This window comes from Rhamphochromis sp. 'chilingali' (genome assembly GCF_963969265.1).
Source record: "Rhamphochromis sp. 'chilingali' genome assembly, chromosome: 5".
In the NCBI taxonomy this organism is placed as follows: domain Eukaryota; kingdom Metazoa; phylum Chordata; class Actinopteri; order Cichliformes; family Cichlidae; genus Rhamphochromis; species Rhamphochromis sp. 'chilingali'.
Genome location: NC_137932.1, coordinates 14,368,115 through 14,385,578, shown reverse-complemented (window position 1 = coordinate 14,385,578; position 17,464 = coordinate 14,368,115). Strand labels below are relative to the sequence as shown.

At 41.8% G+C, this 17,464-nt stretch overlaps 1 protein-coding gene across 1 annotated transcript; it reads left to right on the top strand.

The window, feature by feature from the left end:
• Positions 1–6,791: 6,791 nt before the first annotated feature.
• Positions 6,792–13,456, top strand: LOC308397085 (serine/threonine-protein kinase Nek2-like; the record flags this gene model as incomplete). Its single annotated transcript, XM_080882800.1, has 5 exons — positions 6,792–6,890; positions 6,951–7,355; positions 10,023–10,094; positions 10,257–10,339; positions 10,440–13,456. 5 exons carry the CDS (start codon positions 6,792–6,794, stop codon positions 10,675–10,677), a joined length of 897 nt encoding a protein of 298 aa, XP_080738926.1. The 3' UTR covers positions 10,678–13,456.
• Between the last annotated feature and the right edge of the window lie 4,008 nt (positions 13,457–17,464).

The window sequence follows — 17,464 nt, the reverse complement described above, 5'->3', positions numbered from 1 at the left end:
CAGCTTCTGTTTTAACCTAAATTTAACAGCTGTAATGTTTTGTGTCTGCAGCTTGGACGGTAGTAGTGCTGTAATGCTGGAAATATCCTGCCAAATTATTCTAAAGCACCTTTATTAGATGCTGCTGTGTCCATCTTCATGATTTTCCAGACAGACTTGCAAGCTGAAAACAATCCAAGCTAAACTATCTGAACTGGTGCTGTGACAGTCACTAATCACAAAAACTGCTTTCATTTAAAAAACGACTCTGTTTATAGACTGTTTTTTCTCCTTCTTTTGTACATTTAATTGTCGCCGTCCTCTTCAGGTAAGTTCACATCCTTGATTGAATTCATAAATGGCACCCATTTTAGCTTAATATTTAGGTAAACAAGTACACACTAATTTCATCTCAGATTAGTTAGGCAAGTAAAATTACTGCATAGCCCCACAAAAACAAATCCAAATCTTGTCTGCAGAGACTACCTTCAGAATTTGGGAGTGGAGAGGCTGGAATGGCCAGCCTGCAGTCCTGAACTCAAACTCATGAAAACCTTGATGGTTAAAGCGGCAATAGTTTTAGCAGCCAGCAGGGGGCGACTTCTGTAGTTGCAAAAATACTTCTGTTTAAATAGAAGCCTATGGGGAAAGCTGCTCTCGGCGCCCTCGCTCTGTGATCTCCGCAAACACTTCCTCCCGACCTTATAGGCTCAGTCTCAAGTTTTAAGCCTTACTGGATAAAAAATGAAGTTATTTTGTAGATTGTGGTCATTCTAAGAGTCGGGAAGATTATCCAGGATCAAGATTTCACAGTAATATCCACCCTTCGGTCCATTACATCCGGTCTCAAAACGCCGACACGGTGGCGGCAGCACTCATTCTTGGCAGCTGCATGCATTGCAAGCATGTGTTTGCCTCCTTTGTCCTTTACACTGTCCGCCAAAGAAAAATAACCCACCTGAATGAGCGATAGTGCTATAAAATGTGTGCCACGTTTATGTGTTTGGAAAAGGCTTTGACTGGAGCTGCACCCAATAAAAGGGAATCAGAGGTGACAGAAGACCCATAAGCTTTCAGTAACCCCCATTACAGCCCACCAACACCCCGGCAGAAGGGAGGAGGATAGTATGGGATGGATCTCTTCTGTCCTCCCTGTCACTCCCTCCCATCTCCTGGCCTTTAACAGGGCCAGCTGACGTCAGAGCGGCCTCGGGCACCCGACTGTCTCTGTTGTTTTTAGCTGTCAGTTTTCCGCTCGCACCCTCCTCCCACCGCAACTGTTTCTGGCTGATATCCAAACTCCTCCAGCGCTTTGTAGGAGTGACCTTTGCAGAGGCAGACTGACAGACCGGCCCGGGCGCTCACTCTCTCGGTGGTGTGAGTGGTGTCAGTGTGTGGCGCTGGCAGCGGAGAAGGGGCTGAAAGGATAATCTGAGCTGTGACTGTGGCTGCCCCGCTGAGAGGACCGTTTACTGACGGAGATCCCAGAGACTGCGTTTATCTCGGGTTGAGATCACGCATCACTGCTAAACTCCGAAATCAGCTTTTATCGAACGCAGGGAAATGAAAGGGACCAAGAGAAAACCAAACCTCTATAATTCATGCGTCTTGTCTTTCTGAAATTATTTATCATTTATTTCATTTGAATTGACTTTTTACTTTTGTTAGATTTAGAAAAGCTTCTTGCACAGTCTCTTTCATGTTTTTCCTCCCTTTTATGTAGTTTAAACCCTTTTAATAATGTGTTTTAGCACCACATTGTACAGTTTCTGTATACTGAACCTCCGAGCCTTTAATATAATTATATTTTATTGCTTTAGCTTTTTAAATTAAAATATGTTCAAAAACATATCCACTTACTGTATTATATTCCACATTTTATTTTTTTACTGTTACTTATTAAGCTATATTTGGTATTCTTGTTTTGTCATTATTCTATTTTTAAAAATATATTTGATTTTATTACAGTGTTGAAACAATTTTGGTTTCTATAACACACTTACATATCTTAGTCTATATAATTCTGTTTAATACATTTATGACAGTTACTTTTATTTATTTGTGATGAATAAAGTTGAAATAAAAATACAGGAAGATCTTATTCAAGCCATGTTCTGAGTGAAGTGGATTAGTGATGGGATTTCCGGCTCTTTTTAGAGATCGGGCTCTTTCGGTTCGGCTCGCTAAAAAGAGCCGGCTCTTTTGGCTCTGAACCGGCTCTTCAGGTTGTTTTGTTGCTTTAATTAATTTATTATTAACAATAATATAAAATTATGCACAAAAGGAATTACTAACGTAAAAAAAAAGTGGTTTTATTTATATATGTTTATATATAAATATATGCGGTGGCCCCTAGAGACAAAACACGTACAAACTCCAAAACACATTTCTAGCATGAACTGAACTTCCAAAGCAGAGCTACTAGATCACTTAAATTACACAATTGAAAGCATATGTGTGTTGTTTGTGTATTTATACACAAGCATTCATATATATTCAAATAATTAAAAAAAAAAAAAGTTCATTTACCTGTTACTACCACACACCAAATCCGGTCGTTGGTACTTGCTGGCTTGTGTAGCCACTAGGTAACAAAAGCTCAACACTGCGCCCAGCATCCTGGAGCACTTCTGTTGTCTTTTGTACGTGTTTTGAGTTTCTATATGCTTCTGACTTTTTATGTGCTTCTGACTTTTTACTTGCTTCGGAGTTTGTACGTGTTTGTACGTGTTTTGGAGTTTGTACGTGTTTTGGAGTTTGTACGTGTTTTGGAGTTTGTACGTGTTTTGGAGTTTGTACGTGCTTCAGGGTTTGTACGTGCTTCAGAGTTTGTACGTTATTTGAAGTTTGTATGTGCTTTGTCTCTAGGGGCCACCGTAAATATACTTTTATTTATTCACTCCACATAAAATGTAATAAATAAATCATATAATACAAAAATCAACTATTCACATTTCAACTTTTAACTATTTAAATCTTCAGCTTTTTCCTTTTACAAATTTAAAGTGAAACAACACAAAACACTGCAAACCACAACACAATTAAATATCAATTAAAATATGAAAACAAAAAGAAGATGCATATTCTCTGTCATATGGGCCTGCATGAATAAACTTTCTGAATCCTTTATCATCTGCAACCGAAAATAGTTGTGGATGATTACTATACCTTTCTAATGTGACGTTGTTGTCCCTGGCTCTCTTTCTCTCTCTCTCCCTCCGGCTCTGTTCCTGTGCTACTCAGTGTAACTACCGCCCCTCCCCCCTCTGCCCAGCGTAAAGCACAAGGCTCGCATGCGGAGTGAAGCGGAAAAAATTGCGGGAGAGAGCGCGTCGTTCACGTCAAAGACCCGGCTCTAAGAGCCATTTCGTTCGCAAACGACCCATCACTAGCGAGCAAGGCCAATCACAATTAGAGCTGGGCAATATATCGAGTTTTTAAAAAATATCGATATATTTTTATACGAGATATAAGATGTGACAATATCTTTTATATCGATATAGTCTATGTTACATTATAACTATATAGCCGCAAGTTTGCCTCTCTTTCGTCCACTTTTGTCTTTACGCAACGTTACTCAGCCTCGCCCCTCCTTCACTGAACACAACTCCCCCTCCTCCCCCATCGCTTCACCTGCAGGAAGCGACAAGATGGACACGGCAAATCTCCGTTAACGAGTTACTGCGCATCGCCCCGTGCGTGGGGCTGGACGGCGTCAACGTGTTAGCTAGCTAACCACGCTAACCACGCTAACGCCATGCAGCCCAGAGGTGCTGCACGGACTAAAATCCTTTCATTTTCTCAAAAGTTGACAGCGCGCCTTATGTATGAATTCTGGTTGTGCTTGATGGCCGCGAACCGATTTTATGTGGAACACGGCGCTCAGCAATCTGTCAGAAAATGTTTTAGTACGACTTTAGTAAGCTACGGAGCTGCACCGCTTGATGGATTGTCAGAGCATTACGGCTGAGCCTCGCGGAGTGATACGTACTGTGCTTCAACGTAATATTACCCTACTGTGTATAAGGACCATAAATGGCACCTGTTAAGAGACGTGGTTGCGAAGCGGATTTCAAACTCCAGGCTGTCAGTCACGCAGTACAAGTTGGGAACAGAGCAGCTGTGAAATCTGTCTTTGTTATTGTGCTCAGCGTCTTTTAGTTTACATTTTGACTGCACAATTGTGAGCTTTTTGTTATGCACAAAAACAACATTGTTTTCTTTTATTTATGGAGCATTATTATTTAATAAATGCTCATAATTTATTTTTGAGTAAATATTATGTACATCTGCTCTATGTTAATAAAAGTGCCTGTGTGACATCTGGGACACAGCTTTGACTAAGAACTCTCTTTTTGTTCTTACTTTATGGCTTTAAAAAAATATATCGAGATATATATCTTATATCGCCATCCAGCTAAAAAATATCGAGATATGAATTTTGGGTCATATCACCCAGCCCTAATCACAATCAAGGATTTCGGACGCCAGTAGAATCGGGTACAAATCAACATGCCATCCCGGGTGGAGGACTACGCGGTTCTTCAAGCTATCCGGTTGTTCAGTCTGACGTCACTAGCCGTGTCTGGGTCTAAACTCCGCTGCAGGTCCATATATCAAACGATCCCTATGGCATTACTGAGAGTTGAAAAACTGTCTAAAGTCTTTCATCTTTAATAAAATGATCAGCATTCTGCTCTACCAGGTGTAACAATTGAGTTTAACATCCAGGCATCCATGAAAACGGAATTTATGACATTTAACGGAGTTAGAAGTTAGCAGGGAGTTAGCTCGCTAGCTTCTATCTAAATACAATATAGCATGTCCTGACTGCGGGGTTTTGGAAACAAATTAAAACGTACAGCTCTGCTATCACTTCCAGCATAAATGAAGACAGAAAACTAAACAGCAGTGACGTTTGTAGGGTTACTGAAGTTGGGCTAGCTGGTATATAATGATGTGCTACGTGACCGCTAGCGACACACAGCTATGTTAGCATAATATAAACAAGCTAACTTTTTTTCCACTCGATAAAAGTTAACGTGAGTGTTCTCGGTGGTCAGGAACAAATGTAATCGCATGGCAGGATGCTGTAAAAGGACCAAACTTCAGCCAGGAGAACAACTGAGATAATCCATCCACAATACGAGGTTAGTCATTCATATACTGCTGCATGGGCTGGGCTGTAGTTACATCGTAAGGTTTTAAAAACTGAGCTTAAATAAATGATTAGTGGTAATAAAAGGTCAACAGGGATCACTGACTGTTTTAGGAGCTTTTTGAGATCAAATAGAAGAAAATACATAACATTAAACATGTTAACAACACAAAAGCCATATTAAACGCAGACTACTTTAGACCCGGAAGTAGGATTCGTCGCGTCATCACTGAACAACCGGATAGGCTCCGGTTCTTTTGGAAGATGCCACAAAATAAAGAAAAAAGCTGACGGAAAGGTGAGTAAAACACACTTCCCGCATACCTGTGGGTTAAACTCACCTGCTGTCCGTGAGTCCGCGAGGCAATATTGTCGCAGTCATGTTTTTTTTTCCTCCCCCCACCTCAATAAACTTTATTTCAAACCGCTAACAAGTAGCTACCTGCCTGTAGCGTTACAGAAATTTTGAAAATGTAAGCTGTTAGCTTATAATGTGGACCTTAAAAATGAGCAGCGTTAGATTAAAAAGGTCAGTTATTAATGACTTAATATTTTATGTTAATTTTTATATTGATATTAGATATTTATGTTTTACTATTTTATTTTACTGACTTCACCTATTCCAATGAAGGAAATTCCTTTCTTTGGGTCAAGGGTTACTTTGAAAATACATCAGCTCTCAATGAAGAGATAAACATGTTGGATATCTACACTCATATAGACTGGGTAATGCATTAGCAATAAAATGATGCCAGATCCTTTAGGTCTTTAGGGAAGGACATTCTCTGATCTCTGATTCAGATAACCACGATTCTTTGACTTTTATCTCTGTAATTCTGGTTAATTCAAAGCCGGTTTGACTAGGCTAAAAACAAACCCTAGCCGGCCGGCTCTACCGTCCATCATCTTATCCAACGTCTGCTCCCTGGATAATAAACTGGATTACATCCGACTCCAGCAGGCTACACAGCGTGAGGTTAGAGACTGCTGTGTCTTTGTTTTCACGGAGACATGGCTCAGCGACAGAGTACCGGACGCCGCTATTCAGCTAAACGGGCTGGCCTCGTTTTGCGCCGACAGAAATGCAGCTCTGTGCGGTAAGACTCGCGGTGGCGGCTTGTGTGTTTACATCAACGCGAAATGGTGCAAGAACTCTGCGCTAGTTTCTAGTTATTGCTCATCGCTGGTGGAGTTTGTGACTGTTAGATGCAGACCCTTTTATTTACCACGGGAATTCACCACTGTTTTCATTATCGGAGTGTACATTCCACCTAGCGCTAATGCTAAGGAAGCGCTATGGGAACTGTATACAAAGATCTGTGAACTGCAAAATACACACCTGGATGGACTGTTTATTGTTGCTGGAGATTTCAACCATGCAAATCTCAAGTCAGTGCTTCCTAGATTCCATCAGTATGTGGACTTTGCAACGAGAGGGGAAAACACGCTGGATCTTGTTTACACAAACATCCCCGGCGCATATCGGGCAGAGCCCCGCCCCCACCTCGGCTACTCAGACCACATCTCTGTTATGCTAATTCCAGCATACAGACAACTCGTCAGGCGATCAAAACCGGTTCTGAAGCAGGTGAAAACCTGGCCAGCAGGAGCAATCTCTGCTCTTCAGGACTGTTTCGAGAGCACTGACTGGAACATGTTTAGGGAGGCTGCACCTTATGGCGACTTCACTGACTTGGAGGAGTACACGTCATCAGTGTCCAGCTACATCAACAAGTGCACCGATGACGTCACTGTCTCCAAGACCATCATCTCACGACCCAACCAGAAACCAGAAAGCCGGTTTGTATCGTAGATCCTGGTGTGGAAGGAGCTGGATTATGGCACCATGGCAGAGAGTGAGAAGCAGATGCTGGTGTCAGAGGTGAACCTGCTGAGGGAGCTCAAGCACCCAAACATAGTGAGGTACTACGACCGCATCATAGACTGGACAAACACCACTCTGTACATTGTCATGGAGTACCGCGAAGGCAGCGACCTGTCCAGTCTCATCAGCCGCTGCATCACTTTTCTTGTTTTTGTCATGGTCCTGGGTCTTTTGACCCAGCGTTTTAAGTTTGAGTTTATTTTGTTCATTAGGTTATCTAAGTTCATTTGGTTATTAGACTCCTTGTGTTTTCTTCCCCTGTATTTAAGCTTCCCCTCACCCTTCGTGTTTCATGCTGCGTGTCTTATGTTATCAAGTTTGTATTATTATGCCTAAGTGTTTCTAGTTATTATTTTCCCCTCGTGTTTCCAACCATGTTAAATCTCCCCTGCTCTTCATGCGTTTCATGTCTGTGTCTTACGTTGTCAAGTTCGGGTTGTCATGTCTATGTCTCATTATGTTTCCTGTTTTATTGTGAAGAGGTCTGGTGTTCTGTGTTCATCATGTTCAGTTTTACTCTCCCACTGTGACGTCATTATGTTCATGTGTGCCAGCTGTTTCCTCATGTGTCTCCACTTCCCCTAATCACCTCCTGTGTATTTAAGTCCTCTGTTTTCAGTATGTGATTGTCAGGTCGTCTGTTGTCCACGCCATGTTTCCTATGCCATGCTTCCAAGTTTCTTGTCTAGGTTTTTCTTATTGTTTGTTTAGATTTCCCAGTTTAGGTTTGTGTTAATTTTGCTTCAGTTTGCCTTGCCCTTTGTTTGTACCTTTTTTTCCAGCCATATTAAACGGCTCGCTTTTTGTTAACATTCAAGTTTTGTTCCCTGTTCCTTGGAGTCTGCATTTTGGGTCCTTTGTCAATTCATACAGTCTGCCCTCGCCAGACTGTGACAGTTTTTGTTTATTTTCTGCGCTTTTGGTCACTCAGACCACATCACTTTCTCCAGAGATCAACTGCTTAACATCAGGCAGTCGTCTCACTATAGTTCTTATCCATTTTTCACAAACCCGGAAAGTTTTTTGGAGATTTTAGTTGGAGGCGCAGCAGCTCTCTGTGGCTCCTGGAGAAGACGTAGACGGGGGAGTCGCGCCGGTGCGCTGGTGAAACTACGTTGGCGAGGATTCCGCACGGCACTCCCCTCCATTCACCTCGCGAATCTCCGCTCTCTTCCAAACAAAGTCGACGAATTACTGCTCTTAAACCGGACTAACAAGGACTTTGCACGCTCTGCTGCCCTCTGCTTCACTGAAACCTGGCTCAGTGAGCGAGTCCCAGACGCTGTCTTAAATCTGCCGGGCTTCCAACTTCACCGGGCGGACCGCGAAACAGAGCTCTCAGGGAAAACAAAGGGTGGTGGAGTCTGCTTCTACATTAATGAAGGTTGGTGTACTGATGTCACAGTGTTACAGAAACACTGCAGCCCACACTTGGAAAGTTTTTTCATCAACTGTAAACCTTTTTATTCACCGCGGGAGTTTTCTTCCTTCATGCTGGTCGGAGTTTACATCCCTCCACAGGCCAACGTGAACAACGCACTGTGCGAGCTGGCTGACCAGATTATTACCCTGCGTCAGTGTGGAGGGGCCTGCAGGAAATCACCAGCTACAGACGCCCCCCACCCACTATTGAAGCAAACAAAGACCTGGCCAACGAGTTAAACACTTTCTATTGCAGGTTTGAGACGGACAGACTCCCACGCCCCACCCTCCCCTCCCCAGGGACATTGCTTCAGACATTGACCCCCAACACACCTTCCACCTCTCCCCCCTTCACCCTGCCCCTCCCCAATCAAGACTCAACGACCACCCCCACCCTCCCCAATCCAGACTCAACGACCACCACCACCCTCTCCAATCCAGACTCAATGACCTCCACCACACCTCTCACCCCCCTTTCCTCCTCTCTGAAACTAAGAATACACACTCAGGATGTGAGCCGACTATTCCAGAAACAGAAGCCCAGGAAAGCCCCCGGACCAGATGGCGTCTCACCCTCCTGCCTCAAAACCTGTGCTGAACAGCTGACTCCCATCTTTACTCGCATCTTCAACAGATCCCTGGAGCTGTGTGAAGTTCCCTCCTGCTTCAAACGCTCCACCATCATCCCTGTTCCCAAGAAACCCACCATCGCAGGACTGAATGACTACAGACCTGTCGCCTTGACGTCTGTGGTCATGAAATCCTTCGAACGACTGGTGTTAGCCCATCTGAAAGACATTACAGGCCACCAGCTGGACCCTCTGCAGTTTGCCTACCGGGCAAACAGGTCAGTTGATGATGCAGTGAACATGGGGCTGCATTACATCCTGCAACACCTTGACCGCCCGGGAACTTATGCCAGGGTCCTGTTTGTGGACTTTAGTTCGGCTTTTAACACCATTGTGCCTGAACTTCTTTCCTCCAAACTCTCCCAGCTCAGCGTGTCACCAGCTACCTGTCAGTGGATCACCAGCTTCCTGACAGACAGAAAGCAACAAGTGAGGCTGGGGGAGATCACCTCTGAAACCCGGTCCCTCAGTATTGGTGCCCCTCAAGGATGTGTCCTCTCACCACTACTGTTCTCCCTCTACACTAACGACTGCACCTCCAAGAACTCGGCTGTCAAACTCCTAAAGTTTGCAAATGACACCACTGTCATTGGCCTCATTCAAGATGGTGATGAGTCTGCATACCGGCAGGAAGTTGAGCGGCTGGTACTCTGGTGCAGTCAGCACAATCTGGAGCTGAACACTCTTAAGACTATAGAGATGACAGTGGACTTCAGGAGACATCCCTCAACTCTGCTCCCCCTCACCATATCAGACAGCCCTGTGTCAACTGTGAAGACCTTCAAGTTCCTGGGTACAACCATCTCCCAGGACCTGAAGTGGGAGACCAACATCAACTCCATCCTCAAAAAGACCCAGCAGAGGATGTACTTCCTGAGACAACTGGGGAAGTACTGTCTTCCACAGGAGCTGCTGATCCAGTTCTACACTGGACACACAGGCGGAGTGACTGGCGAGGATCCTGAACCATGACACCAGCTTTGCAAAGACGTTTGTCGGGACGCCGTACTACATGTCTCCAGTGAGTGGCTTCATGCTGCTGGAGTTTGAAGCGTTTAATCTGAGCTTACAACTTTCCTTGCCTGAACTTTTGATTTTATTCTTGTTTGTTAATCTTTGTTTTACTTCATGATAAAAAAAGAATGGGGACAAATATAATAATCTCTTTTTTTTTTTCTGTCAGGAACAAATAAACCGGATGTCATACAACGAGAAGTCCGATATTTGGTCTCTGGGATGTCTGCTCTACGAACTCTGTGCCTTATCGTAAGTTTTCCAGCTGTTCCACTTTAGCTGATTTCCCCACTGCAAACTGTTAGGCAGCAGATCTTGCAGTTTTTCCTGCATTTTTCTTTTTCCTCTCCAGGCCTCCTTTTACTGCTTACAACCAAAAAGAGCTGGCAGAAAAGATCAGAGAGGGCAAATTCAGAAGGATCCCGTACCGGTACTCTGAGGAGCTGAACACTCTGCTCGGCAAAATGCTCAACTTAAAGGTTGAGCATTTTGCTCAGAGAGCAATCACTTCCTGTTGGGGAGCCCGGGCAACATGGCGGACTGAGCAGTCGCATCCGTCTGAACTCCTCACTAAAGTCCCGATGTTTTAATCTTGAAGTTATAAAATCCACTCCTTTGAGCTATATTGACGACGTTTCAGCCCGAACATGAAGAAAAACAACAACACGAAACCTCCGGCAGTGAAAAACCTCCCTTTTACAACCCAGAGAAACAGCGAGCATGACTACCCAGCTCCGATGGAAACAGCTAATTCCAGCAGCAACAAGAGGGACAGACTGTTAACAACCCCTGATAATACTCCTGAGAAACCACATATGGAGAAAAAAGCAAAAGGTACAGCTAATGATAATGACTCCAACACATCCACTGACACTATACTGAAAGCTATTGAGAGTCTTGGAAAACGTGTTGATGACCGCATGGACGAAGTTAGCAAACAAATTCAACAACATAGCGCCATGCTGGCTTCCATTGCTAAATCGGTGCAGTTTAATATAGAGGAGCTGCAAGAATGCAAAAAGAAAATAAAACACCTGGAATAAGAGATTGAATCAATCAAAAAAAGATAATGACGATATTAAAGATCGTGTATTGAGCCAGGAAAGATACAAAAGAAGATGGTGTCTCCGTATCAAAGGGAAAAAGGAGAAAACAAATGAAAATATCAGAGAAGAAGTGGTGGAACTTCTAGGAAGGATTACTCCGGACCCAAAGATGAAGATGGAAGAAGCAGTTGATGTTGTCCACAGAGTGGGAAGAGCGGTGGAGAATAAGCATCGACAAATCATTATTCTGTTTGTGAGACGTGCTGTGAGAGATGACATCTGGAGGCGAACAAAGGCTTCTCCCGTGTGCAAAGAAGAAGGCATCCGCTTTGCTGAAGACCTGACCCCAGAGGACTGGAGATCCAGACAAGCATTGTGGCCAAAAATCGACCAGGCTCGGAAGGAAGGCAAGGCTGCAGGCTTCAGGGGCCCTTTTGGTTTCATAGAAGGCAAATGCATCAGGGTAGAGACTCCAGGTATGGGCTGACATCTGACTACGAAAGGAATATACAGTGGAACATTTCGGATGATGGGACTTTTACCTCAAGATTTTCCTACTCCATCTCCTAAACTTCCTCTTTAAAGCTGTTCATGTGTTCCAATTAAAAACTAATATTTCTTTTTTTTTTCCCTTTAACACAAGGGGACTTAAAGACTCAATTAAGCGCAAAGCTGTTTTTCTGTTCTGCAAGGGGCAACAGGCAAATTGTTTTTTCCTCCAGGAAACTCATTCTGAGAAATCTGATGTGAAATTTTGGTCACAACAATGGGGAGATAAATTTTTTTTTTTAGTCATGGTACAAACAGGTCGGCTGGGGTTGCTATTTGTTTCAACAGATGTCCTGGTAGGTTTTTGTGCAACATGGCAGACAAAGATGGATATTGGGTTGCCTGTGTGTTAAATACTGATAATACTCTGATTATTTTGGTTAATGTTTATGGATACAACAATGATCAAGAGAATAAGAACCTTCTGCATCAAATTTCTACACTTATAAAGGAACTTTATACCAAATTCCCTACTGATTATATAGTAGTTGGAGGTGATTTCAATGTGACTCCTGATGAATGGTTGGATAGATGGCCTTCAAAATTTTCAAGAGAACATAAAAACCCAATATTTGAAAAATTCGCTAATGATACTAAATTAATAGATGTATGGAGATTGTTAAACGAAGATGTAAAACAATTCACCTGGCACAAACCTAATGGTCAAAGCAGGTCACATATTGATTATTGGTTGGTATCCAACTCAATTTTACAATATGTTAAGGAAACAGTCATCTCTAACAGTCCCTTAAGTGACCATTGCGCCATTATTCTAAGTCTACAAAGCAAAGACCAAAACAACACATTTAAGGATTATTGGAAATTTAATTGTCAGATGCTGAGAAATGAGGAGTATTGTAATTCTATTAAAAAATTAATTTTAGATATCCAGAATGATGAAGCCATCAATACACCGATACTCAAATGGGAATATCTTAAATTTAGAATCAGAAAAACCTCAATTGCATTTGGTAAAAAGTTAAACAGACAAAGGAAAGAAGAGGAATCAAATGTAGTAAAAGAACTTATGAATCTTTATGGCAAATTGAATTGGACTGAGGAAGAAAAAGGAAAAATTAATAATTTACAATCTAAATTGGACGAAATATACCTTTATAGAGCCAAGGCTGCTTATTTGCGACCCAAAGCCAAGTGGATAAAAGAGGGTGAAAAGAACACTGCCTATTTTTGCAATCTAGAAAAACGTAGACAAGAATATAATTCAATATGTAACCTAATAATCAACGGAGAGGAATGTACAGACCCTAAACGCATTTCAAATGAAGTATTTACTTTTTACAGTAACCTTTATAAGTCTTCATACTCAGAACAAAATGTCACCTCCTTCTTTGACAAAATCAGTAATTGGATTCCAGTAATTGATGATAAATTTAGAGAAATTTGTGATAAAGACCTAACTATAGAAGAATTTGATTTTGCTATTAAGAGCATGGCATCTGATCGCTCACCGGGACCAGATGGTATAACAACCAATTTCTATAAGATCACGCATCACTGCTAAACTCCGAAATCAGCTTTTATCGAACGCAGGGAAATTAAAGGGACCAAGAGAAAACCAAACCTCTATAATTCATGCGTCTTGTCTTTCTGAAATTATTTATCATTTATTTCATTTGAATTGACTTTTTACTTTTGTTAGATTTAGAAAAGCTTCTTGCACAGTCTCTTTCATGTTTTTCCTCCCTTTTATGTAGTTTAAACCCTTTTAATAATGTGTTTTAGCACCACATTGTACAGTTTCTGTATACTGAACCTCCGAGCCTTTAATATAATTATATTTTATTGCTTTAGCTTTTTAAATTAAAATATGTTCAAAAACATATCCACTTACTGTATTATGTTCCACATTTTATTTTTTTACTGTTACTTATTAAGCTATATTTGGTATTCTTGTTTTGTCATTATTCTATTTTTAAAAATATATTTGACTTTATTACAGTGTTGAAACAATTTTGGTTTCTATAACACACTTACATATCTTAGTCTATATAATTCTGTTTAATACATTTATGACAGTTACTTTTATTTATTTGTGATGAATAAAGTTGAAATAAAAATACAGGAAGATCTTATTCAAGCCATGTTCTGAGTGAAGTGGATTAGTGATGGGATTTCCGGCTCTTTTTAGAGATCGGGCTCTTTCGGTTCGGCTCGCTAAAAAGAGCCGGCTCTTTTGGCTCTGAACCGGCTCTTCAGGTTGTTTTGTTGCTTTAATTAATTTATTATTAACAATAATATAAAATTATGCACAAAAGGAATTACTAACGTAAAAAAAAAGTGGTTTTATTTATATATGTTTATATATAAATATATGCGGTGGCCCCTAGAGACAAAACACGTACAAACTCCAAAACACATTTCTAGCATGAACTGAACTTCCAAAGCAGAGCTACTAGATCACTTAAATTACACAATTGAAAGCATATGTGTGTTGTTTGTGTATTTATACACAAGCATTCATATATATTCAAATAATTAAAAAAAAAAAAAGTTCATTTACCTGTTACTACCACACACCAAATCCGGTCGTTGGTACTTGCTGGCTTGTGTAGCCACTAGGTAACAAAAGCTCAACACTGCGCCCAGCATCCTGGAGCACTTCTGTTGTCTTTTGTACGTGTTTTGAGTTTCTATATGCTTCTGACTTTTTATGTGCTTCTGACTTTTTACTTGCTTCGGAGTTTGTACGTGTTTTTACGTGTTTTGGAGTTTGTACGTGTTTTGGAGTTTGTACGTGCTTCAGGGTTTGTACGTGCTTCAGAGTTTGTACGTGATTTGAAGTTTGTATGTGCTTTGTCTCTAGGGGCCACCGTAAATATACTTTTATTTATTCACTCCACATAAAATGTAATAAATAAATCATATAATACAAAAATCAACTATTCACATTTCAACTTTTAACTATTTAAATCTTCAGCTTTTTCCTTTTACAAATTTAAAGTGAAACAACACAAAACACTGCAAACCACAACACAATTAAATATCAATTAAAATATGAAAACAAAAAGAAGATGCATATTCTCTGTCATATGGGCCTGCATGAATAAACTTTCTGAATCCTTTATCATCTGCAACCGAAAATAGTTGTGGATGATTACTATACCTTTCTAATGTGACGTTGTTGTCCCTGGCTCTCTTTCTCTCTCTCTCCCTCCGGCTCTGTTCCTGTGCTACTCAGTGTAACTACCGCCCCTCCCCCCTCTGCCCAGCGTAAAGCACAAGGCTCGCATAGCAGAGTGAAGCTGACCCCCCACCCACTTGAAACGTAAAGGCAAATAGGCGGAGCGGTTAGTGCTACGTTTGTGCAGATTTGTGCAGGTAAAATTAGCGTTTGTGCTGCTACGGTTTCCGAGATATTAAACTTTATTTTATAGGTCATTCAAAGGTCACCATCCCCCCAGACTGCTCCAAAACGGGCCAAAATGGTCTACTTTTTTAGTGCTACGTTTGTGCTGATTTGTGCAGGTAAAATTAGCGTTTGTGCTGCTACAGTATCTGAGATATTAAAAGTTATATTTTTTGCTGATGACATCACCATCCCCCCAGACTGCTCCAAAACAAACCAAAATGGTCTACTTTTTTAGTGCTACGTTTGTGCAGATTTGTGCAGGTAAAATTAGCGTTTTTGCTGCTACGGTTTCCGAGATATTAAACTTTATTTTATAGGTCATTCAAAGGTCACCATCCCCCCAGACTGCTCCAAAACAGGCCAAAATGGTCTACTTTTTTAGTGCTACGTTTGTGCAGATTTGTGCAGGTAAAATTAGCGTTTTTGCTGCTACGGTTTCCGAGATATTAAACTTTATTTTATAGGTCATTCAAAGGTCACCATCCCCCCAGACTGCTCCAAAACAGGCCAAAATGGTCTACTTTTTTAGTGCTACGTTTGTGCTGATTTGTGCAGGTAAAATTAGCGTTTGTGCTGCTACGGTTTCCGAGATATTAAACTTTATTTTATAGGTCATTCAAAGGTCACCATCCCCCCAGACTGCTCCAAAACGGGCCAAAATGGTCTACTTTTTTAGTGCTACGTTTGTGCTGGTTTGTGCAGGTAAAATTAGCGTTTGTGCTGCTTCTGTTTTAAAGATATTAATGAAAATGTAAAGGTCAACCAGCCCCCCCACATTACCCAAATCCAACAAAAGTGGTATCAAACGTTTGTGCTACGTTTGTGCTGGTTTGTGCTGCAAAGATTTTCGTTTGTGCTGCTATCATTTTAAAGATATTAATAACAATTTCTAGAGGTCATCAGAGGTCAACCAGCCCCCCCACATTAATTAAATCAAACAAAATGGGTGTCAATCAACTGTGCTACGTTTGTGCTGGTTTGTGCTGCTAAAATTTTCGTTTGTGCTGCTTCTGTTTTAAAGATATTAATGAAAATGTAAAGGTCAAAAGGTCAACCAGCCCCCCCACATTACCCAAATCCAACAAAAGTGGTATCAAACGTTTGTGCTACGTTTGTGCTGGTTTGTGCTGCAGAAATTTTTGTTTGTGCCGTTATTATTTTAAAGATATTAACAAAAATTTCTAGAGGTCAACCAGCCCCCCCATATTAATGGAATCAAACAAAATGGATGTCAAACGTTTGTGCTGGTTTGTGCTGCAAAAATGTTTGTTTGTGCTGCTAACATTTTAAAATGTTTAATAAAATAACGTCTTGATGCGTGCTTAATCATCCAGGTAAGTAAATCCCAAAAGGTTGATTCTGTTCATCTGGACATTTTCAGTTGGAGAAACGTTTCGTCACTCATCCAAGTGACTTCTTCAGTCTCAGCTGACTGCAGGTCACCAAACCAGTTCGTAAGCAGGTACAGGTGTGGCCAGAAGGGTCCTCAGAGGCACTGCTTTTCCACCACAGGCCGCCACACACGACAACACCACAGACTTTCAGGAATATACAGAAACTGTCACTGCCTACATCCCAAAATGCATCGATGATGTCACAGAGACCAGGACTATCACTGTCTGGGCCAATCAGAAACCATGGCTCACAGGTCAGGTTTAAATGCTCCTAAAGTTGAAAAATGCAAGCCTTCAGAGCCGGGAATTAGGTGAGTCTAAGAACAGCAAGGGCAAACCTGTCACGTGGCATCAGCTACAGCAAAGCTTCAGCGACAGCAGAGATACTTGGAGGCAGTGGCAAGGAATACAAACCATCACAGACTACAAGCCCACTCTACAGACCGTGGTGACACAATCCCCAGACAGTGTGTGGAGATCCCTCCACCATCATTACTGAACCCAAGAAGTCATCTATCTCCTGCTTTAAGGACTACCGTCCTGTCAAACTCACCTCCATCATTATTAAGTTAAGTGCTTTGAACGGTTAGTCATGCATCAAATCAAATTATTGCTTTCCCCCAACCTGGATCCATTTCAGTTCGCATACCGGTCAAAACGCTCAACCGATGATGGAATTTCAACTGCCCCTCACTCAGCCCTCACACATCTGAACACTAGAGACTCATATGTCAGAGTGCTGTTCATAGACTTCAGTTCAGCATTCAACACCATCATTCCCCAGCAACTCATTCACAAACTGGATCTGCTGGGGATCAGCACCTTGCTGTATAACGGGCTGCTAGATTTCTTGACAGGAAGACAGCAGACAGTACGGGTCAACAGCAACACCTCCAGCCCAAGAACACGGAATACGGGGGCTCCCCAAGGATGTGTGTTGAGCTCCCTTCTCTTCACTCTGCTGACCCACGACGAGATCTACTACAGGGGTGAAGTTAACCATCTGCCAGAGTGGTAC